The sequence below is a fragment of the Equus przewalskii genome, chromosome X (genome assembly GCF_037783145.1).
Source record: "Equus przewalskii isolate Varuska chromosome X, EquPr2, whole genome shotgun sequence".
NCBI classification, from domain to species: Eukaryota; Metazoa; Chordata; class Mammalia; order Perissodactyla; family Equidae; genus Equus; species Equus przewalskii.
In genome coordinates, this window is record NC_091863.1 from 52004658 (window position 1) to 52028174 (window position 23517).

General features: G+C 39.6%; 1 protein-coding gene across 2 annotated transcripts in view; it reads right to left on the reverse strand.

The window, feature by feature from the left end:
- OPHN1 (oligophrenin 1) overlaps positions 1-23517 on the reverse strand; it is a 496301-nt gene that overhangs the window by 19728 nt on the left and 453056 nt on the right. For both annotated transcript variants that reach the window (XM_070604028.1, XM_070604029.1), the window contains exons 20-21: positions 11868-12015; positions 5784-6107 (exon numbers count right to left, since the gene is read on the reverse strand). In XM_070604028.1, the coding sequence (XP_070460129.1) occupies positions 5784-6107; positions 11868-12015 (472 nt within the window). The remainder of the gene's footprint in view (positions 1-5783; positions 6108-11867; positions 12016-23517) is intronic.

Here is a 23517-nt window from a genome sequence, read left to right on the forward strand (position 1 = left end):
CCACTAAACTAAGAAACAGAACAGAGACACAAAACAAAAATAAGGAAAATGATAAAAAAAAAAAAACTCAGCAGAAGACATTGCAGAAGTCAATGGTTAGGCTAAAACACACGGTACAAGAAGGAAAGGAAACACAGGAAAACTGGAAAATAAGCGACAGAATGACAGCATTAGGCCCTCATGCATCAATAATCACCCTCAATGTAAACGGATTGAAGTTTCCAATAAAAAGACACAGAGTGGCAAGATGGATTAAAGAACAAGATCCAACAATTTGTTGCCTCCAGGAAACACACCTCAGCTCCAAGGACAAACACTGGCTCAGAGTGAAGGGGTGGAAGACAATACTTCAAGACAGTAGCAAACAAAAGAAAGCAGGTGTTGCAATACTTATATCAGACACAACAGATTTCAAGATAAGGCAGGTAAAGAGAGACATAGAGGGCCAATACATAATGATCAAGGGGACACTTCATCAAAAAGAAATAATGCTTATAAATATCTATATAAGCTATCTATATAAATATCACCCAACACAGGAGCACCAAAGTTCATAAAGCAACTATTAACAAACCTAAAAGAAGCTATCAAAAATAACACAATAATAGAAGGGGACCTCAACATCCCACTCACATGATTGGACAGATGCTCCAGACAGAGAATCAACAAGGAAACACTGGAGCTAACCGAAAAGCTGAAACAGTTGGACTTAATAAACATATATAGAACACTCACACAAAAACAGCAGAATACACATTCTTCTCAAGTGTGCATGGAACATTCTCAAGGATAGACCATATGTTGGGAAACAAGGCAAGACTCTACAAATTTAAAAAAATTGAAATAATAGCAAGCATATTCTCCAATCATAATGCTACAAAGCTAGAAATTAATCACAAGAAAGAAGCTGAGAAAGGCACAAAGATGTGGAGACTAAACAATATGCTATTGAACAAGCAATGGATCATTGAAGAAATTAAAGAAGAAATCAAAAAATACCTGGAGACAAATGAAAATGATAACATGCCAGACAAACTCATACGGGATACAGCAAAAGCTGTATTAAGAGGGAAATTCATCGCAATACAGGCACATCTTAACATACAAGAAACATCCTAAATAAGCAATCTTAAACTACACCTAACTGAATTAAAGAAAGAAGAACAAACAAAGCCCAAAGTCAACAGAAGGAGAGAAATCATGAAAATCAGAGCAGAAATAAATGCTGTTTAAACAGAAAAGGCAGTAGAAAGGATCAATGAAACAAAGAGCTGGTTCTTTGAGAAGATAAATAAAATTGACAAACCCCTAGCCAGACTTACAAAGCAAAAAAGGGAAAAAGCTCAAATAAACCAAATCAGAAATGAAAGAGGAGAAATAACAGACTCTGCAGAAATACAACGGATTATAAGAGAATACTACGAAAAACTCTATGCCAACAAAATGGATAACCTAGAGGAAATGGATAAATTCTTGGACTCTTACAATCTCCCAAAGCTTAGTCAAGAAGAAGCAGACAATTTGAACAGACCAATCACAAAGAAAGAGATTGAAACAGCAATCAAAAACATCCCAAAGAATAAAACCCCAGGACCAGATGGCTTTCCTGGGGAATTCTAACAAACTTTCAGAGAGGATTTAATACCTATCCTTTTCAAGCTATTCCAAAAAGTCAGGGAGGATGGAACACTTCCTAATACATTCTATGAGGCCAACATCACGCTGATACCAAAACCTGACAAGGACAGCACAAAAAAAGGAGAACTACAGGCCAATATTGCTGATGAACATAGATGCAAAAATTCTCAACAAAATTTTGGCAACCAGAATTCAGCAATTCATCAAAAGGATCATACATCATGATCAAATGGGATTCATAGCAGGGACACAGGGATGGTTCAACATCTGCAAATCAATCAACGTGATCCACCACATAAACAAATTGAGGAACAAAAACCACATGATCATCTCAATAGATGCAGAGAAAGCATTTGACAAGATCCAACAGCCATTTATGATAAAAACTCTGAACAAAATGGGGATAGAAGGGAACTACCTCAACATAACAAGGCCATACATGACAAACCCACAGCCAACATCTTACTCAATGGGCAATAACTGAGCGCCATCCCCCTGAAAACTGGAAGGAGACAAGGATGCCCTCTATCACCACTCCCATTTAACACAGTACTGGAGGTTTGGGCCAGAGCAATTAGGCAAGAAAAAGGAATAAAAGGAATCCAAATAGGGAGGGAAGAAGTGAAACTCTCACTGTTTGCAGACGATATTATCTTATATATAGAAAACCCCAAAGAATCGATTGGAAAACTTTTAGAAATAATCAACAACTATAGCAAAGTTGCAGGGTATAGGATCAATTTACATAAATCAGTAGCATTTCTATACTCTAATAATGAACTAACAGAAAAAGAACTCAATAACACAATACCATTCACAATTGCAACAAAAAGGTGAATTTAACTAAGGAAGTGAAAGACCTATATGATGAAAACTACAAGGCTTTTCTGAAAGAAATGGATGATGACATAAAGAGATGGAAAGACATTCCATGTACATGGATTGGAAGAATAAACATAGTTAAAATATCCATTCTACCTAAAGCAATCTACAGATTCAACACAATCCCAATCAGAATCCCAATGACATTCTTTACAGAAATAGAAAAAAGAATCCTAAAATTCATATAGGGCAACAAAAGACCTGGAATTGCTAAAGCAATCGTGAGAAAAAAGAACAAAGCTGGAGGCATCACAATCCCTGACTTCAAAACATACTACAAAGCTACAGTAATCAAAACAGCATGGTACTGGTACAAAAACAGGTGCACAGATCAATGGAACAGAACTGAAAGCCCAGAAATAAAACCACACATCTATGGACAGCTAATCTTCGACAAAGGAGCTGAGGGCATACAATGGAGAAAGGGAAGTCTTTTCAACAAATGGTGCTGGGAAAACTGGAAAGCCACATGTAAAAGAACGAAAATTGACGATTCTTTTTCACCATTCACAAAAATAAACTCAAAATGGATCAAAGGCCTAAAGGTAAGACCTGAAACAATAAGGCTTCTAGAAGAAAATGTAGGCAGTACACTCTTTGACATCAGTATTAAAAGGATCTTTTCAGACACCATGTCTTCTCAGACAAGGGAAACAATAGAAAGAATAAACAAATGGGACTTCATCAGACTAAAGAGCTTCTTTGAGGCAAAGGAAAACAGGATTGAACCAAAAAAACAACCCACTAACTGGGAAAAAATATTTGCAAGTCATACATCCGACAAAGGATTAATCTCCATAATATATAAAGAACTCACACAACTCAACAACAAAAAATCAAACGACCCGATCAAAAAATGGGCAGGGGACATGAATAGACATTTCTCCAAAGAAGATAGACAGATGGCCAATAGGCACATGAAAAGATGTTCATCATCACAGATCATCAGGGAAATGCAAATCAAAACTACAGTAAGATATCACCTTACACCCATTAGAATGACAAAAATAACCAAAACAAATAGTAACAAATGTTGGAGAGGTTGTGGAGAAAAAGGAATCCTCATCCACTGTTGGTGGGAATGCAAACTGGTGCAGCCACTATGGAAAACAGTATGGAAATTCCTTAAAAAATTAAAAATAGAACTACCATATGATCCAGCAATCCCACTACTGGGTATCTATCCAAAGAGCTTGAAATCAGCAATTTCAAAAGTCCCATGCACCCCAATGTTCATTGCAGCATTATTTACAATAGCCAAGACGTGGAAGCAACGTAAGTGCCCATCATTGATGATTGGATAAAGAAGATGTGGCATATATACACAATGGAATACTTACTCAGCCATAAAAAAGAACAAAATCGTCCCATTTGCAACAACATGGATGGACCTTGAGGGTATTATGTTCAGTGAAATAAGCCAGATAGAGAAGGACAATCTCTGTATGACTCCACTCATATGAGGAAGTTAAAAATGTGGACAAAGAGAACAGATTAGTGGCTACCAGTGGAATGGTGGGGTAGGAGGTGGGCACAAAGGGTGAAGGGGTGCACCTACAACACGACTGACAAACAATAATGTACAACTGAAATTTCACAATATTGTAACCTATCATTAACTCAATAAAAATTAAATAAAAAAAAACTAGAAGAGTTGTGTTTTACTTGAACAACTGGTTTGTCGTTAACTTAAAAACTTGGAATTATATAACCATTGAGTTCTTTCTCTTTTCGTTTTCTCTAGAAAGTTTAGAGCCAACTCTGTGACACTGCTCCATCAAGTGTGTAAGGCTTCACAGCAAACATTTTGTGTACTAACTCCATTCTTTCCATCTCCCTCCTATCCTACCTTTTCTCCCCCATCTTCACCTTATTTTTCCTTACCTGTACTCTAGAATCTAAGGCAGAGGTCAGCAAACATTTTCTGTAAAGTATGATAGTTAATATTTTAGGCTTTGCACGCCATAAGGTCTCTATCGCCACTACTCAGTTCCGCTGTTGTAGTGTGAAAGCAGCTCAAGACAAAATGTAAATGAAGGGGCATGTTTCTGTTTATGAACATGGAAATTTAAATTTCACATAATTTTCATGTCATGACGCATTATTTTTCTTTTGATTTTTTCCAACCTTTTAAGGCCATAGTTTGCTAAACCCTGATATAAGTCAAGAGCACAGGGACCTTGTGTGTCTTACTCACTTTTATGTTTTCAACACCTAGAATGCGGCTAGGCACACAGTAAGTACTCAATAAATACTTGTTGAATAAATTATTTTTACTATTATTAAGTTCTTGTATTTTTCCTATATTGCGAACGCCTTAAATCATGTTTGGAACAGGACAGGACATAAAACATAAGGCACATTTTTAGAAGTTCATCTAGGTAGAAAGTAAATAAGCCAGGATTTGGATCTAAGCTTTTGTTATCTCAAAGTTTATATTCTTTCCATTAACTGTACTATCTTCATAGAATTATATCCCCCCCAAATCTCCTCTGGATTAGCCCCAACCTCCCAACATGAGTTTCCACATGTAGTAGCCAATTAAATTTGCAGAAGTGAGCCACTTCTTGAATTTGGAATTTAACAGTCCAGAGTTTTACATAAGTTGTGCCTCTTTGTCTGTATTTCTATTAAACTAGAAAGTGAGAATGAGAAAATAATAGTTCACAGATTAAAAGCTTCTTATAGGAAGGTAAAATGATAGTTCTGTCTTATTGGAAAGAACACAGGCTTTGGTGCTTGCCAGGCTTGGTAACATTCTGATTTTAGCTCTGTCAGTTACTAGCTGTGAATCTTTGGCAAGTCACTTTCCTCTAGGAGCCTGTTTTCTAGTAGAAAAAAAACCAATAACACATTCTTTGCAGTAAGGTTGTGAGAATCCAAACGAGTACACCAGTACCTTGTATAGTGCCAGGTACATAACAGATAATAAATGGCAACAGCAGCAATAATAATATTAATAAATAATATCACTATTATTAATCTATTCCACAAATAATGAATGCATACTATGTGACCGTCAGGCATTGTTCTAAGCACTTGGGATATAGAGGTAAATAAAACAGGCCCCAAACCCCTGCTTTCATGGAGCTTACATTCTAGTGATTATTGTGAGTGGCTTTTATGTTCTTACCTACCATTCCAACATCAGTGGTAGTATACTGGAACAGATTTCTACTTAAATATCACCAATCTCAGAAAAATCTCAAGGTGCAAAGTAGTTGGGTTCAGTCCAGGGTCCCATGGGATTCCCAAGTACTTACCCTCCTTGGGGTGAACCAGGGGCCGAGGAGCTGGTCTCTTTATGTGGAAAGTGGGGGCTTTGGTGGGCCCAAAGCCTGGCACAGGTCCATTGGTGGTCTTTGGTATGGCCTTGGTCCCTCCATCCTGCAGTCTAGACACCAATTTCCCCACATCCACCTCAGGGCAGGACTCCAGCTTGCCATCTGCAACAGGCTTGCTTGGAGACTTCCTCCCAGGATCAGTTTCCCCATTCCTCTGAATAGGCAGCTTAGGGTATTGTGGCAGCTTGGGGGGGTCTATAGTGCTGGTGATAGTACCGTTGGGTGTTTGATGTTGGATTTCATCTAGGAAAAGTTAGTGCAAAGAGACAAGATTGATAACCTTTATCACCTTTCCATTTTTATACATGCATACATAATATTGAAAAATTGTACACATTTTCAAAGGAGCTACTATTGTGGAACAAATTAATGATATTCCACAAAATCAGTCTCTACCTACCCCAGTTCATGTGGAGTCACAGGTCCCATCAAATAGGGAATTTTATTCAAGATCCGAGGATGATTTTCGTTACCACAATTCAGTAAAACCACAATACATCAAGATGTTTTATTCAAAGGGATATGTAATTCAAAAGGGACTTAAGAGCCCCTAAAGAATTGTATATTCTATTCTTTTTAAATAAAAACATCAGTTAATCCTTAAATATTTCTATTTCTCTCAAAAGTATTTTATAAAGATTGCTCAAATTTCAAGTTAATAAACTTAACAGAATTTAGCTTTTTTCTCCATCTTCATAAAGAAATCCCTGAGTAACCACGTTATGCTCTTCCCATAGCTTTTGTGGTCTACAATTTCCTGTAACAATAGTACTTGCTTTTCGGTTGTCCATACTCTTGCTGAAGATAGAGTTCATTGATCCTGTCAGGTAATAAGAGTTCAGTATCATTGCCTTTCCCCAACCAGCCATCCATTTCCATAAGAAAACAAACAGATCAGCTTCAGAAACTGCAGAGAACTGGGAGTGAATCGGTATCAGACAGGGAAGCCTCACAAACAGGCAAGTAGTCAACTGGGGGCCTCTTTTTTATGTGTGGGCAAGTCATGGGGAGGAGCCTTGATAAGATGCACACGAGTCCAGCAGGAGAAATAGATCAATTATTATAATACAAGTAGAATCATGCAAATAAGTGCTATGAGGAGGACAGTGCTAATTCTGTCTGGAGGGATTGGAGAAGATCTTGCAAAAGAGGTAACATTTGAGCTGGGCCTTGAAGGACTGCAATAGGTGGAAGAAAAGGGAAAAGGGAATTTCAGACAGAGAACAACTTGGAGAAGCAAAAGATCATAGTTTGTCTAAGAAAATTTAAAATAAAAGTAAAAACTTTAGTGTGGCTTGAGTATAGGAACAAATTTTAGATGAAAAGTGTGGGTAGTTGGAGATGAGGTTGTTAAGGTGGATTGGGGCTATATCATGAAGGCTGTGTTCAGGAATATGAACTTTATCATTAGGCTGCAGAGGACTATAACTTTTTTCGCAGGGAAGTGGCATTATCACATATGTTTTTATAATATCCTTTTAGGTTCATTATGAAAAGTAGACTGGACCAGAGAGACTGGAGGTAAAGAGATTAGATAGGGAACTGCTGATGAGAAGGATCTAAACTGGAGCAGTAGCAGCAAAGAGAAACAGATTCAAGAGATGTTAAGTGGGTGGAATGGACAGGGCTTAGATATGGGAGTATGAAGGACGCCATGATGATGGCGTAAGGATTTACTGAAATATTATATACAAGAGGAATAACAAGTTTGGGGTAAGATAATGAAATGTTACTGGTAAAGAATGGTGATGAATAGAAGGATTGGTTCCTTCTCAAAATAGTGTTCAGATAAGTTGTAGGAAGTACAATATTATAATAGACAAATGAGCTCTGGAATAAGATGGATGCAAATTGCTGCTCTGTCATTTGGTAGCTGTGTGAATTGGGCAAACTACTCACCCTCTTTAAGCCTCCAATGCATTCACTATATTATAGATCTCAATATACCTACCTTACATGGAAAGTGATGAGGATTAAATGAGTATAGATTCACACCCAGTTAGGATGGCTAGAATTAAAAAGATAAGATATGGGAACAACCTAAGTGTCTGTTGATAGGTGAATGGATGAAGACAATGTGATATACATATATATATATATGAATACTATTCAGAATTATAAAAGGATATCCTGTCATTTGCAACAACACAGATGAAGCTGGAAGACATTATGCTAATGGAAATAAGCCAGACACGAAGAGAAAAAAACTGCATGATCCCATTTCTAGGTGGACTCTAAAAAAGTCGAATACATAAAAGCAGAAAGTAGAATGGTGGTTACCAGGGGCGAGGAGATAAGGGAAATGGGGAGATGTTGCTTAAAGAGTACAAAGTTGCCGTTATGTAGGATGAATAAGTCTAGTGATCTAATGTACAATATGATGACTATAGTTAATAATACTATAATGAATACTGGAAATTTGCTAAGAGAGATTTCAGGTACTCTCATTCACAAAAGAAGTAGTAACTAGTGAGGAGATGACATGTTAATTAGCATGAGTGTAGTAATTATTTCACTTTGTAATGTGTGTATCAAATCGTCATGTTGTACACCTTAAAAATACACAATTTTTACTTAAAAATGAAGTGCCAAGTGTTGGCAAAGATATGGAGAAATTGGAACTCTCATCCATTTTTGGTGGGAAAGTAAAATGGTGCAGCTGCTTTAGAAAATAGCCTCTAAATAGTTCCTCAAAAGTCTAAACACAGAGCGGACACACGACTCAGCAATTCCACTCCTAGGTATATACCCAAGATCATTGAAAACATACATCCACACAAAAACCTGTGAACAAATCTTCATAGTAGCATTATAGCCAAAAATTGGAAACAATCCAAGAGTCCATCAACTGATGAATGGGTAAACAAAATGTATATTTATATACTGCAATATTACTTATCCATAAAAAGGAATGAAGTATTGATATATGCTACATCATGGATGGACCTTGAAATCATTATGCTAAGGAGCCAGTCACAAAAAGACAACATATTGTATTATTCCATTTATATAAAATGTCCAGAATAGGCAAATCCATAGATACAGAAGGTATATTAGTGAATGCCAGGGATTGGGTTGGGGGGGGGGTTATTGGGAGGTACAGGGTTTTTTAGGGTAATGCAGATATTCTAGAATTAGATGGCTGCACAAGCTTGTGAATATACTAAAAACCACTGACATACACTTTAAAAGGGTGAATTTTATGGCATATGAATTATATCTCATTTAAAAAAGTAAAAAACAAAACAAAACTAGACTGGGTGAGTCTCTTGGTGATCTTCTGGCATGAAGTCCTCATCACACAGAGGGGTAAACCAAGACCCAGAATGGGGAAATGACTAGCCAAAGTCACTCAGCAAGCTCGTGGCCAAGATGAAGTTAGACAGGTCTACTAACACCCAGTTCATTCATTTATCACATACATTTATTGAGGGCTTACAATATGTCAGGTACTGTGCTGGTACTAGGGATACAGAGTGAGAAAAAAATTTCTGCTAGCATAGAGATTATATTCCCTGGTGTGTATTTGGGGATATTGTGAATAAACAAATAAATGAATTTTTATCTAATAAAAATGAGATTATGGAACAACAAAGTAGGCATTCAATGTTCCCTTCCACTTTCTCCTTCACAGAGGAGGTGGCATCATAATTTATCTTTTTAGATTGTGTATCCATTAACAAATTATTGTAGCAATAATTATTTTTAATACTTTGTATTTTAACTTTTATACTAGAGTCAAAAGAGATTTACACACCACTGTCACAGTATTAGAATATTCTAAATTTAACTACATTGTTATCTTCACCAATGATTTTTATACTTCTCTATGTTTCCATGTTGTTAATTAATGTCCATTTGTTTCAACCTGAAGAACCTCTTTGAACATTTCTTGTAAACCAGATCCAGGGGTGATGAATTCCCTCAGCTTTTGTTTGTCTGGAAAAGTTTTATTTCTCCTTCATTTCTGAAGGACTGCTTTGTCAAATATAGTATTATTGGTTGGCAGCCTTTTCCTTTTACTACTTTGAATATATTATCCCACTCTCTCCTGGCCTGAAGGTTTCTGCTGAGAAATCTGCTCATAGTATTATGGGGGTTTCCTTGTATGTGATGACTCACTTTTCTCTTGCTGCATTCAAAATTCTCCCTTTGTCTTGGAATTTTTAGAATCTTATTATAATGTGTCTTGGTGAACATCTCTATGTTTGATCTATTTGGGTTTCTTTGGGCTTCATGGATCTAGATGTTCATTTCCCTCTTCAGATTTAAGAAGTTTTCTGTCATTATTTGTTTAAATAAGATTTCTACCCCTTTCTCTTTCTTGGCTCCTTCTGGGACTCTCATAATGTGTATATTGATTCATTAAGCAATGTCCCATAAGTCTCAGGTTTTCTTCACTCTTTTTTAATCTTTTTTCTTTTGATTCCTCTGAATGGGTAATTTCAAGTGAGAGCTCACTGCTTCTTTCTTCTGCTTGGTTGAGTTTGATGTTGAAACCCTTTACTGAATTTTTTAGTGCAGTAATTGTGTTCTTTAGTTTCAGAATTTGTTTGGCTCTTTATGGTTTCTATCACTTTATTGAATTTCTCAAGTATTGTTTTCCTGATTTTGTTTAGTTGTCTATCTATGTTCTCTTCTGGTTCACTGAATGTCTTTAAGACAACTATTTTGAATTTCTTCTCAGACAGTTTATAGGTCTCCATTTCATTAGGGTTGGTTCCTGGTGCTTTATTTTGTTCCCTTGGTGGTGTCTTATCTCCCTTATTATTCCTGATCCTTGTGGCCTTGTGGTGGTGTTTGTCTATTTGAAGAAGTACGCACATCTTCCAGTCTTTACAGATTGGCTTTGGCAAGGAAAGCCTTTTACCAGTCAGCACAACCAGAGATTCTGGTCAAGCCAGCTGGTGTGTTCCACAGGTGGGCTTGCTGCTGGAGTCCTTGGACAGGCTGATCTGGTGCCTGAGTCAGTGGGTGGGCAAGCTTGAAACCTGGATGTGCAGGGGTGAGCTTAGAGTCTGGGGCCAGAGGATTGGTCTGGCACTGGGGCAGATCTGGAGGCTGGGTCCACAGAGAGCTGGCCTAGAGGCTGGGTCTGTGATTGCATCCTGGAGACTAGGGCTACCGGGGCTGGCCTGCAACCTAGGGCCATGGGGCCACTCTGGTGCAGTGGTATGCTTGGAATCCAAGTCTATAGGGGCAGTCCTGTAGCCTGGGACTGCAGGAAATGGCCTGGTTCTGGAGCAGGCTTGGAACCTGGGTCTGTGGTGGCCAGCCTGGAGCCTGGGTCAATGGGGGGACGAGTTGGCACTGAAGCTCATTGGGGTAGGCCTGGTACTGGGCTCCAAGGTGAAGATGGGTGCTTACTTCACTCTCTTTCCCCCATGTGGAGGGTATCCCTCTCTGCACTGTGCTATGTGAGCTTAGGGGAAGGGTGATGTGGATAATATGAAAATGTCCTTCTTACCACCTGCAGTGTATATTTTCTTATTTCTTTGCTCCACTCAGGTGCTGTAATCTCTCAGCTAGATTTCATAGCTCTCATGAAGGGATTTTCATGCATGGATGGTTGTTCAAATTGATGTTGTTCAAACTGATGCTACTGTAAGGGGAAAAGCACTGGAAACTCCTATTCAGCCATCTTGCTGATGTCACTCCTCCATGTTAGCTGAATTTGAATTTAAAATCTCAGAACATTCAGAAAACATTGTTCACCCACTTCAGTGTGTTGAGGTTCAGACCTAAGAACATTTTGGGTCCTCCACTGGTCTCCTAAGGGATCATGGTAGCTGGATTTACAGATACATCCCTGTCCTATCCACTACCAAAATACTAATTTGCTCTCTAGGCACAAATTTTACAAACCTTGCTTTGCCTGGCCCAGGAACCAGGAAAAGTCTACCCTTACATGAAGAAAAATGGCTACACCTCCACTTCTATCCTTTGATATCTTCTTTGTGTCTAATCACCATTAAGAAGCTAAGGGTGAATCTCAGTACTGACCTTCACTTTCATCCAGGGAAGAAGTATAGAAAACTGTCCTTTCCCGCAGCAAGCGCTTTGAAATCGTGATTGGTTTGTGCCTTCTTGCTGTCACTCGAGGCGGAGGCACTGGGGGTGCAGCACTTTCCTCAGGTGGACCTGAATAGATCTGTAAGAGCGGGAATAGTTCCAGGAAACAATAAGAAAGATCAAGTTTTTGTCTCCCTAATGCTAACTACCAGTCAATGCCCACCAGCATTACATCTAGAGTCTGCCATAGCAATTCTAATATGACTCCAGGAATTGGGGGTATTTTCTTAATCACTCTCACTACCAGCAAGTGTTTAGAGATCTCCTATCATATTATAGGCGCAGGACCTGGTACTTCTCAGTGTGGAGGAAAGAATGCAGACAAAAACTGCAACATCAGTACTGGATTTTCCGCTTACAGCCTAGGAAACCTTAGGCAAGTCACCTCCCATCTCTGAGCCTTAGCTTTCTCATCTGTAACACGGGGAGAGAACCACCTACTTCACAGGGTGTTGTGAGAATCAAGTGAAAAGTGTAGTCAAGGTACATTGTATGGGTAGGGGTGGGGTGTGGAAAGTGACTAAAAACACCCATGTGCACTCAATGTTTCTGAAAGGATACCAAAGAAACTGGTTATATTGTTTGCCTCAAGAGAGGAATGATGAGTGGCTGAGGAAAAGATGGTGGAAAAGTTATTTTTCATTGCTATATCATTTTTATCTTTTAAAATTTCATACCATATATGCATTACTCATTCAAAAAAGAAAGGTTAAAAACAAAGTGCCTTGAAAGATGTAAAAAGTGCTGGATGAATGAGGGTGGAGCTGTGATTAGAATTTTTATATAGTGTCTCATATGGACTTGAGGATCTTCCTGTCCGTGGGAGATTGACCTTTTGGGCCAGAGCACACACACTTTTGGAAGACACACACATGGGGTGAGGGAGGAAGGGGACCATTGTCCAGAGAAATAATGAAATCAACCCCAATGATTAGTGCAAACAGAAATGTCAGAGCCCAACGTTCTATCAGGCAAGAGTCAACATAAGCTGCATAGTCACATGATTCAGAACACAAGACAAGCCTGTGTAAAATCTGGGCAACGATAGAGAAAAATGCAAGAATAATCACAAGGCAGTACATGTCTCAATGTCTCATGGAGTAGGGAAGAAAGAATATAACATAACAGCAAGCAGATGAGTTTTGAGATGGTACAATTTTAGGTCATAGTTCTGGTTCTACCACCATTAGTAATAATATTCTAAATAACTACTATTTTGTGAGCATCTGCTTAGGCACTGTAGTAGTTGTTACAAATATTTGCTGCTATTTATCAAATACACCAGGGCCTTCGAACTCAGTACTTTTACCTGGAGTGCTCTTCCTTCAGATATCCCTATAGCTTGCCCTCTCAATTCCAGTAGGATTGTGATCAAATATACTCCTCTCGGTGAGTCTTTCACTCACTGAGGCAAATGTATCTAAAATTTTGACATGCCTCCCTCCACCCATTGCTTCCTATCCCCCTTCTCTGTTTAAGTTTTTTTTCTCCTTAGCATTTCTTATTAGTCTCTAACATGGTATATTGTGCTTATTTTTTTGGTTTTCCTCTGTCCTCCCACTCAATTGTAAGTTATATGGAAGTATTACCATCATGATCACTGCTATATCTACAGCAACTAGGAGAGTGACTCAAATCGCTGGGCCAAAAGAAAAACACCTTTAAAATTTTGATATAAAAGGCCAAATTGTCCTCTGAAGAGACCATAATGGTTACTTCCATTTCCAGCCAAGATAGGGCAAAAGGGATTAGATTTTCATTGTCAGCCTGAAACAATTAAAAAACTAGAAAAAATACATGTAACAATGGTTTTCAAGGCCTTGGAAATCTGGCAATGAAGGACAGTGACCCATGAGAGACAGGAAAAACAAATGAAGTGAGCTCCGTGATTGTCCCAGTTTACAGCCTGGAGAGAACCTGTAGGCGTTAATGCAGGAAATGGTACCCAGGGGGAGCCCAGAAGTCTCTCCTATGTTGAAGACATTGACTTGCAAGAATGGGGAGGGCAAGGAATTGAGAGTTTTCAGGGCAGAGTACCAGAGAGTAGATAGCTGCACAGAGAGCTCTGGAGATCTGCAGGGGTCCTCTTTAAGACTTTAGCTGAGTAGTGATCAATATATATGTGTGAGGCAAGAGCCACATGACAGAATTGGAGGGAACAACTATCTAAGATCACACAGTTCCTGGAAGACTCCTATTCTCACCAGCCACAGTGGAAAATCAAACAATTCATAGGACACTGGGTAGAGTACACAGACAAGTTTTGCCTCATTAGTGAAGAAAAATTAAACCTAGACTAAACACTCTTCTTTTTCTGCCTAACAAAGCCTAAGAGAAATACTTGAAAGCATCAAGCTGTTTTCAAATAACTGTATCCCAGAAAAAAAAGCTCAAGAATATTATTTAGAGGAATACAAAAATGGTCCAAATCCAAGAAGGTAAAATTAACAATGTCTTGCATCCAATAAAAAATTACCAGAAATAAAACATAGCCCTTTTCCAATTTTGGTGTTTTTTTGTTTCTTTTTCTTGCCTAATTTCCCTGTCTAGCACTCCAATACTATGTTGAATAGGAGTGGTGAGAGTGAGCACCCTTGTCTTGTTCCTAATTTTAGTGGGAAGGCTGTCCACCTTTGACCATTGAGCTGTGGGTTTGTCGTATGTGGTCTTTGCTATGGTAAGATACGTTCCTTCTATACAGAATTTGTTGAGAGTTTTTATCATGAAAGGATATCGAATTTTGGCAAACGCATTTTCTGCATCTATTGAGATAATCATATGATTTTTATTTTTCATTTCATTACTGTAGTGTATCACACTTATTGGTTTGCACATGTTGAGTCCTCCTTGTTGCATCCCAGGGGTAAATCGTACTTGATCATGGTGTATGATCCTTTTAATGTGCTGTTGAATTTGGTATGCTAGTATTTATTGAGAATTTTTGGATCCATACTCATCACATATACTTTATAGTTCTTTTTTTTCTTTTGTAGAGTCTTTATCTGGCTTTGGTATCAGGGTAATGTTGGCCTTATAAATGAGTTTGGAAGCATTCCCACCTTTTCAGTTTTCTGAAGTTTAAGAAGAATTGGCATTAACTCTTTTAATGTTTGGTAGAATTCACCACTGACACATCTAGTCCTGGGCTTTTATTTGTTGGGAGATTTCTGATACTAATTCAATCTTTTAACTTCTTATTAGTCTGTTCAGATTCTCTATTTCTTCATGATTCAGTCTTGGTAGGTTGTATATTTCTAGGAGTTTATCTAGTTTTTCTAGGTTATCCAATTTGTTGGTGTACAATTATTCATAGTAGTCTCTTATTATCCTTTGTATTTCTATGGTGTCTCCTCTTTCATTTCTGATTTTATATATTTGTCTTCTCTCTTTATTTCTTAGTCTAGCTAAAGGTTTGTCAGTTTTGTTTACCTTTTCAAAGACCAGCTCTTAGTGCCATTGATCTTTTCTATGTTCTTCTGGTCTCCACTTCATTGATTTCTGATCTTTGTTATTTCCTTCCTTTCGCAAACTTTGGGCTTAGTTTGTCCTCCTTTTTCTAGTTTCTTGAGGTGTAAAGTTAGGTTGTTTATTTGTGATCTTCCTTTTTTCTTAATATAGGTGTTTATCACTATAAAATTCCCTCTTAGAACTGCTTTCCTGCATCCTACAAGTATTGATACGTTGTTTTTCAATTGTCATTTGTTTCAAGATATTTTTTGACTTCCCTTTTGATTTCTTCCTTGACCCATTGTTTTTTCAGGATTGTGTTGTTTAATTACCACATATTTGTGAATTTTCCAGTTTTATTCCTCTTATTGATTTCTAGTTTCACACTACTGTGGCCAGAAAAGATACTTAGTATGATTTCAATTTTTTAATATCTACCAAGGCTTGTTTTGTGACTTAACATATCATCTATCCTAGAGAATGTTTCATGTGCACTTGAGAAGAATGTGTATTGTGTTGCTGTTGAGTGGAATGTTCCATATATATTCATTATGTTCCTTTTGTATAAGGCATAGTTCAAGTCTAATGTTTCTGTATTGATTTTCTGTGTGGATGATCTATGCATTGTTGAAGTGGGGTATCCAAGTCTCCTGCTATTATTTTATTGTTTATTTCTCCCTTCAGATCTGTTAGTATTTGATTAATATATTTAGCTGCTCCAATGTTGAGTGTAGATATATTTACAATTGTTATATCCTCTTGATGAATATACTATTTTGTCATTGTCTAATGACCCTATTTCTCTCCTGTTACAGTCTTTGGCTTAAAGTTAACTTTGTATGATATAAGTATAGCGATCCCTGCTTTCTTTTGGTTTCCATTTGCATGGAATAATTTTTTCCATGCCTCCACTTTGATCCTATGTATGTCCTTAAACTTGAAGTGAGTCTCTTGTAGGCAGCATATTGTTGGGTCTTACTTTTAAACCATTCAGCCACTGTATGCCTATTGATTGAAGAATTGAATCCATTTACGTTTAAAGTAATTATTGACAGGTATGGATTTACTAATTCTATCTTAATAATTGTTTCTGGCTGTTTTGTAATTCCCTTGCTCTTTTTCTCCTCTCTTGCTGTGTTTCTTCTTGTGAAATTGATCATTTTCCATAATGGTATATTTTGATTTCCTTCTCTTTATCTTTTGTGTATCTACTGTAGGTTTTTGCTTTGTGGTTACCATGAGGCTTCCATAAACAAAAATACAGATATAACAGTCTATTTAAAACTGATAACAACTTATCTTCAACCACATACCAAACCTCTACTATTTTACACCTCCCGCCCATATTTTATGTTTTGGATGTCACAATTTGCCTCTTCTCATATTGTGTATGCATTAACAAATTATTGTAGCTAAAGTTAACTTTAATACTTTTATCCTTTTACCTTTATATTAGAACTATATGATTAACACATCACCATATTACAGTATTAGAGTATTCTTAATTTGACTATACACCTACCTTTACCAGTAGGTTTTATATTTTCGTATATTTTTGTATTACTAATTAGCATCCTTTCATTTCAGCTTGAAGAACTCCTTCAGTATTTCTTATACGGCAGGTCTAGTGTTGATAAACTCCTTCAGCTTTTGTTGTTTGGTAAAGTCTTTATCTATCCTTCATTTCTGAAAGACAGCTTTGCTGGGTAAATTACTCTTGGTTGGCAGTTTTTTTTCTTTCATCACTTTGCATATATCATCCAGCACTCTCCTGGCCTGCAAAGTGTCTGTGTCGTCTGAGAAATCTGCTGATAGCCTTATAAGGGTTCCTTTATATGTGAGGGATTTTTTTCTCTTGCTTCTTTTAAAATTATCTCTTTGCCTTTGATATTAGTTTCATTATAATGTGTCTTGGAGAAGATTGTTTTGGCTTGACATTTTGAGGTGACTTCTTAGCTTCATAATTCTCTCCCCTGATTTGAGAAGTTCTCAGCCATTATTTCTTTAAATAAGCTTTCTCCAATTCTTCTCCTTCTGGGACTTCTGGGACTCCAATAATGCATAGATTGCTTCTTTTAATGGATCTCATAATTCACATAGACTATCTTCACTCTTTTTCATCCTTTCTTCTTTTTGCTCCTCTAACTGGATGATTTTCAAATTACCTGTATTCTAATCCATTAATTCTTTCTTCTGTTTTCTTGAGTGTGATGTTGAAGCTCACTATTAAATTCTTCAGTTCAGTCACTATTTCTTCAACTCTAGAACTTCTGTTTCTCTTTTAATGGTTTCTGTTTAGTTGCTGAACTTCTCATTTTGTTCATGTATTGTTTTTCTAATTTCATTTAGTTTTCTATCTGCGTTTTCTTGTAGTTTACTAAATTTCTTTAAGAGGCTTATTCTAAATTCTTTGTCAGACCATTTCTAGGTCTTCATTTCTTTAGGGTCAGTTAGGAGCTTTACTAGTTTCCTTTGGTGGTATCATGCACCCTTTACTCATGATTCTTGTGGCCTTGGATTGGTGTCTATGCATTTGACAAAGTAGGCATCTTCTCCAGTCTTGACAGACTGGCTTCAGCAAGCAATGCCCTTCAACAGCCAGCCTATAATGAGATTCTGGGTGGGCCATCTTGTGGTGTCTTTGGGGAGGCTTGCTGTTGGAGTCCTTAGGCAGGCAGGTCTGGTGTCCAGGTCAGCAGGTAGGCAGGCCTCGTGCTTGGGTCCACAGGGACAAGCCTGGGTCCTGGGTCCAAGCGTGTGGCCCTGGAGCTTGGGTTCACTGGTGTGGGCCTGATCCTTGAGTCTGCAGTGCTGAGCCTGTGATCTGGGTTCACGTGGGTGAACCTAGATCCGTGTCCACAGGGGCAGACCAGGTTTGGGGGATCACTGGAGTGGGCCTTGCATCTGGGTCCATAGGGACTGTTCTGGTGCTGGACAGGCCAGGAGTCTAGTTTCACAGGAACTGGCTTCAAGGTTGGGACCATTGGGGTTGGCCTGCCACTAAGGCAAGTCTGGAACCTAGGGCTATGGAAGTTGGCCTGTAATCTGGCGGTTTGGGAGCCAGCCTGGGGTTTGGGTCTATAGGGCCTAGACTGATGCTAGGGCAGGCCAGGAGCCTAGGTCTGTGAGAGTCAGCGGCTAGGCTGGGGCTGCAGGTGCTGGCCTGGCACTGAGGTGGGCCAGGAGCCTGGTCTAGAGGAGCCCACTTGGAGTTGGAGCTGTAGGGGTACTCCTGGCATTGAAGTGGGCCAGGAGCTGGGTCGGCAGGAGCCAGTCTGGAGGCTAGGTCTGTGGGAGCTGGCTAGTTCTGGAATGGGCCAGGAGACTGGGTATACAGGATCCCACTGGGACCTGGTGACATGGGAAATGGCTGGCACTGGGGTAGGCAAGGAGCTTGGGTTTGTGAGAGCCCACCATCTGCTTGGTGCCTTGGGAGTTCCCTGGGGATGTGAGAGCTGGGTGATGTCAGTGTGGTTTGGGAACTTGGATTTGCAAGAACCTGCTGGGAACCTGGTGCTACAGGAGTTGTCTAAGGCAGCAGGAACTGTCTGACCACAGAAGCTGGCAGATACCTGGGTGGGCAAGGGGCCTGGGTTTGCAGGAGCCTCCCAAGAGCCTGGGGCCATGGGAGACACCTAGGTCTGCAGGACTTGGCTTGGTGCTGGGGCAGGCCAGCACTGGGGTCCTTGGTGAAGTCAGGTGCTTATTTCATTCTTCTTCTTCCATGGGGAGTGTGTTTCTCTCCACACTGGGCTGCCAGGGTGTGGGGGAGGGATGATAGGGGTAATGTGACTATATCTTTCCTCCTCAATGTGTCTTTTCTTATTACAGTGCTTCACTCACATGTTGTAATCCTTCACCTAGATTCCTCAGTTCTTGTGAAGTATTTTTGTGTGCAGACAGTTGTTCAAACTGATGTTTTAGGGAAGAGACTGGTGCTAGAAATTCCTATATTGCCATCTTGTTGATGTCACTCCACAATCCCCTGGCCTCCATTTCATCACATCCCATTTGCTTCTCAATCCGGTCTCTGCCCACATCACTCTCCTATAACTCTTTCCACAATGATCACCAGTAATCTCCTAATTGCCAAATCCAATGGGTATTTGTCAATCATTATTTTCACTTTACTCCAGCACTTGATACAGCTGACATTCCTGCTCTAAAAATGCCTTACCCTTTAATTTTCTAAATAACCATATCCCTACCTCTCTGAACACCACTCAGTCTCTTTCACTGGCTTTTCCTAAATGTGATCTTCCCTAAGATTGTGCTCTAAGTCCTCTAATGATCTCACTACTCTAGACTCATTTTCCCTCTCAACAATTTCATTCACTGTCATGGCTTGCACTACCAGCTTTCTCTAATGATTTCTATACCAATATATCTAATTGCCTGCTCAATACTGCCATCTGGATATCCTAGAAGCATCTCAACCTCAACATTTCCAAAACTAAACACATTTAACTGTTTCCTTATAACTGTTTATTACTTAAAACAATGCTGGTTTCCAAGCCAGAAATCTGGACGTTATAATCCTAGCATCTTCCCTTTCTCTCACATCCCACATCCATTTAGTCATCAAGTTCTATTAATTATGTTTCCTTAATATCTCTCTAATCTATGCTCTCTGCTCACTGTCATTACCTTAGTTCAGAACCTCATCATCTCTCTCTAATATTACTACAATGGTCTCCTAACTGTTCTCTATGCCTCCTGTCAGTCTTTCGTTTAATCTGTCTACCAAACTATGGATAGAGTGACCTTTCTAAATTCAAAATATAACTAGGTTACTCCTCTGCTTAAAATATTTCAGTGACTCCTCACTATCTTCGAGACAAAGTCCAAATTCCTTAGGTAGCACACAAGACACAACGTGCCCCATAATCTGGCCACTGCCTGCAATCCCCAGTCTCATTTCCCGTATTCTTACATTCACCCTATACTACAGCCATATTGAACTATTATAGTTCTCTACATGCCATGTTTTCTCATTCCTGTGTGCGTACAGAGTTCTCCATGCTTAGAATATCTTTCCCTCTTATGACGGAGGCTGCTAGTTGCTTGCCAGTATCCTTCCCCTCTTCTTTATTTTACTAATAGAAGTCACTGAGTTTTAGTTGCATACCCATGCCTACATTTCCTAGCCTCCCCTGCAGCTAGGTAAGGCCACGTATTTAAGTTATAGACAATAGAATGCAAGTGAAAGTGATGTGTGCAAACTTACAGATCATATTTTTATAAAACAATTTTCTGCATTCCATTCTGTCTCTTTCTCCCTTCTCTTTGGGTGGTAAATGGAGGCTAACTGAAACAGGTATCTAGGATCCGTAGATAGAGATCAAGTGGTGAGGATGGCAGAGATTCCCCACCAATTTTGAACTGTTCACCTCTGGACTTTTACATGAGAGAGAAATGAACTTCTCTCTAACTTACTTAAGCTACTGAATTTGCAATTCTCTTTGTTACAGGAAGTTAGCCTGTATCTTACTTAATCCACCTTCTTTAACTTTTGGGACTCAATTCATGCATTATCCACTGTATGAAGCATTCTCTAACTCCCAAAACAGAGATATGTTCCCTTTCCATGTGCTCCTATAGCATCTGATGTACACCTTCATCACACTAGTCATCACATTGTATCCTGAGTGTTAGTTGGTCCAAATTCCCTGCCAGTATCATGAGCTTCATGACAGTAGATATTTTTGTCTCATTCATCTGTAGAAGTTAGGACCCTACTGGGGCACCAAGAAAAGGGCAGTAGCTCAATGACAATTTTTATAATGAATGAATGACTTGGAGCTGCCAGGCCCCTCAAGGCTTATTCAATAATAGAACCTTTTCTCACTTACTCCTTTTCCAACTAGAAATGGGAAAAGAGAGTATAACATAGAGATTAAAGAGTCAGCTTTGAGTTAGAATCAGTTGTATTGAGGCCTTGCCACTTATTAGCTGTGCAACTTTGGGCAAGGTACTTAAAATATATGAGCCTCAAACTTGAGGATCAGTTTGCACTTTGCAAATCTCAGGTGCAAAATGAGGGTAATAATACCATCTACCTCAAAGGGTTGGTGTGATGATTGAATGAGAAAATATATGTAAAGAGCCTAGTCTGGAACATATTAAGCATTCAATAAATGGTAACTATTCTAACTATTAGCAACTCTAAAACGGACTTAAACTCATGTTTCCTTGGAGAGAAGGGCAAAGGAGAGGGGAGCTGAAGGGAGGGAGGGAAGAAGTGAGGGAGGCAAGAAGGTTGAGATTGGAGCAATAAGAGGTGAAGTGGTTATGCGCCATGCAAATCAGGGGTTTAGGACTTGTTGGTTCTTCAAGGTTTCTGGCAGCCTAATGATTTTATTTCCCTCCTCCAGTTACACAAATTATTCACTTCTCATTGAGAAAACTCCTTCCTCATAGCCTGCTCTCCTTCAAGGAGCTACCCAGGCCCCAAGATGGATATGGGCTCATTAACTTCCAGGGTTTGTAATGACAGCTGCCAAATCCACCTGGACAGGGTGCTGTCTACAGTTCCTGTCTCCTCCAAGTAGACTGAGACATTGGTTGGGAGCCTTCTGAGATCAGTTCTGCCAATGTGCTGTAGGCAGGGCTCAGGGAAGATGCTAGGTAGGCTTAAAACCACACTCTCTCTAAATGAGAAAAGTCTAGAAAAACAGGGGAAACTTCCTGTTGTGTATCCTCTCTAAAATTAAAACATGGCCTGGATAACCCTACACTCAACATGGATTGCAACATCCTCCCCAAAGCTGGCCTACAGATGTAAACCTTGGAGCCAAGCTTTAATTTGGAAATATTGGCAATTATTGTGGTAGGAAGAATACACTTACCTCTCTCTCTGTTCTATGGGCCCTCCAAAGGCCTCACTTCACAGCTATTTTTAAATGATGAGAATTAACCTATGTGTTACTGCTATTCCCTTAGAGAAGAGAAATGGAGTAAATGGTCCTCCTTGCTCCTTTCTCTTAGCCATTTTGCCCTCAACATGCCAAGTACACTTCTACTCAGGGCCTTTGCACTTGCTGTTCACTATTCCTGGAACTGCTCTTCCCCAAGATATCCACCATGGCTTTTACCCTTTCTTTATTCAGTTCTCTGCCTAAATATCGTATTAATACCACCTTCTATAAGATAATCCCTTATATTGCTTTATTTTTCTTCAGCACACTTATGACTACCTGACAAATATATCAAATTGTTTATCATCTGTCTCTCCCCAGTAGAATATAAGATCCATGAAATAAAGGCCTTTGTTTTGTTTACAAGTGTATCCCCAGTGCCTAGAAATTTGCCCGGTATGTAATAAGAATTTAGGGAAAGATGTCAGCATCACGGCAGAGTGACTTGCTCCCTTTGTCTCTCCCTTCTAAGTTACAATCAGTAGGACATCCATAGACCAACAAAGGATTCTCTGCACAGCACACCAGAATGCCCAAGAGATCCCTACCTCTATTCATCTGAAGGTGGGTGGACTACACTTTCTGGAGGTGGTGGAACCAGGGTAGCAGTGGTGGCAGCTCCTAAGGCTGGAGGCTCCAGGAACTGCAGCCTTTCCTGTGACCAAAGGCACCAGGAAGTGCAGTAATACCTGCGAATGGAGGCCCCAGGAATGCAGGCAGCCCAAGCTCCTGGAGACACCAGGAGCTGCTGCAAGGCCTATGACCAGAGGTTCTGGGAACAGGGACGATACCTGCAACCCAGCCCTCACACACTCCACGAGGTGGTGGTGCCTCCAACACCAGCCCTTCCAGCAACAGAGGCTGCGTACAAGACCCCGGGCCCCTGGCAGCAGTGGCGGTGCCAGTGACATGAGGTTCAGGAACCATGCTGGTGTCTGAGACCAGAGGCTTCGGGAACCCCAGCAGTGCTTGCAACCCAGGTACCCCGCCCCCCACGATGGTTGGGGTGTTGCCTATGATCTTGACCCACCTGGAAGTGCGGTGACACCCACGAACCCAGTGCCTCCAGAAGTGGTGGTGCCAGTACCCCCCAGGAAAACCCAGGAGCAACAGTGAAGGCAGTGCACATCGCAGGAGCACCTGAGCTCAGAGAGCCAGTTAATAGCAACAGCAGAGCCCATGATCTCAGTCCCCCTCAGCTGCAGCAGCACCTGCAA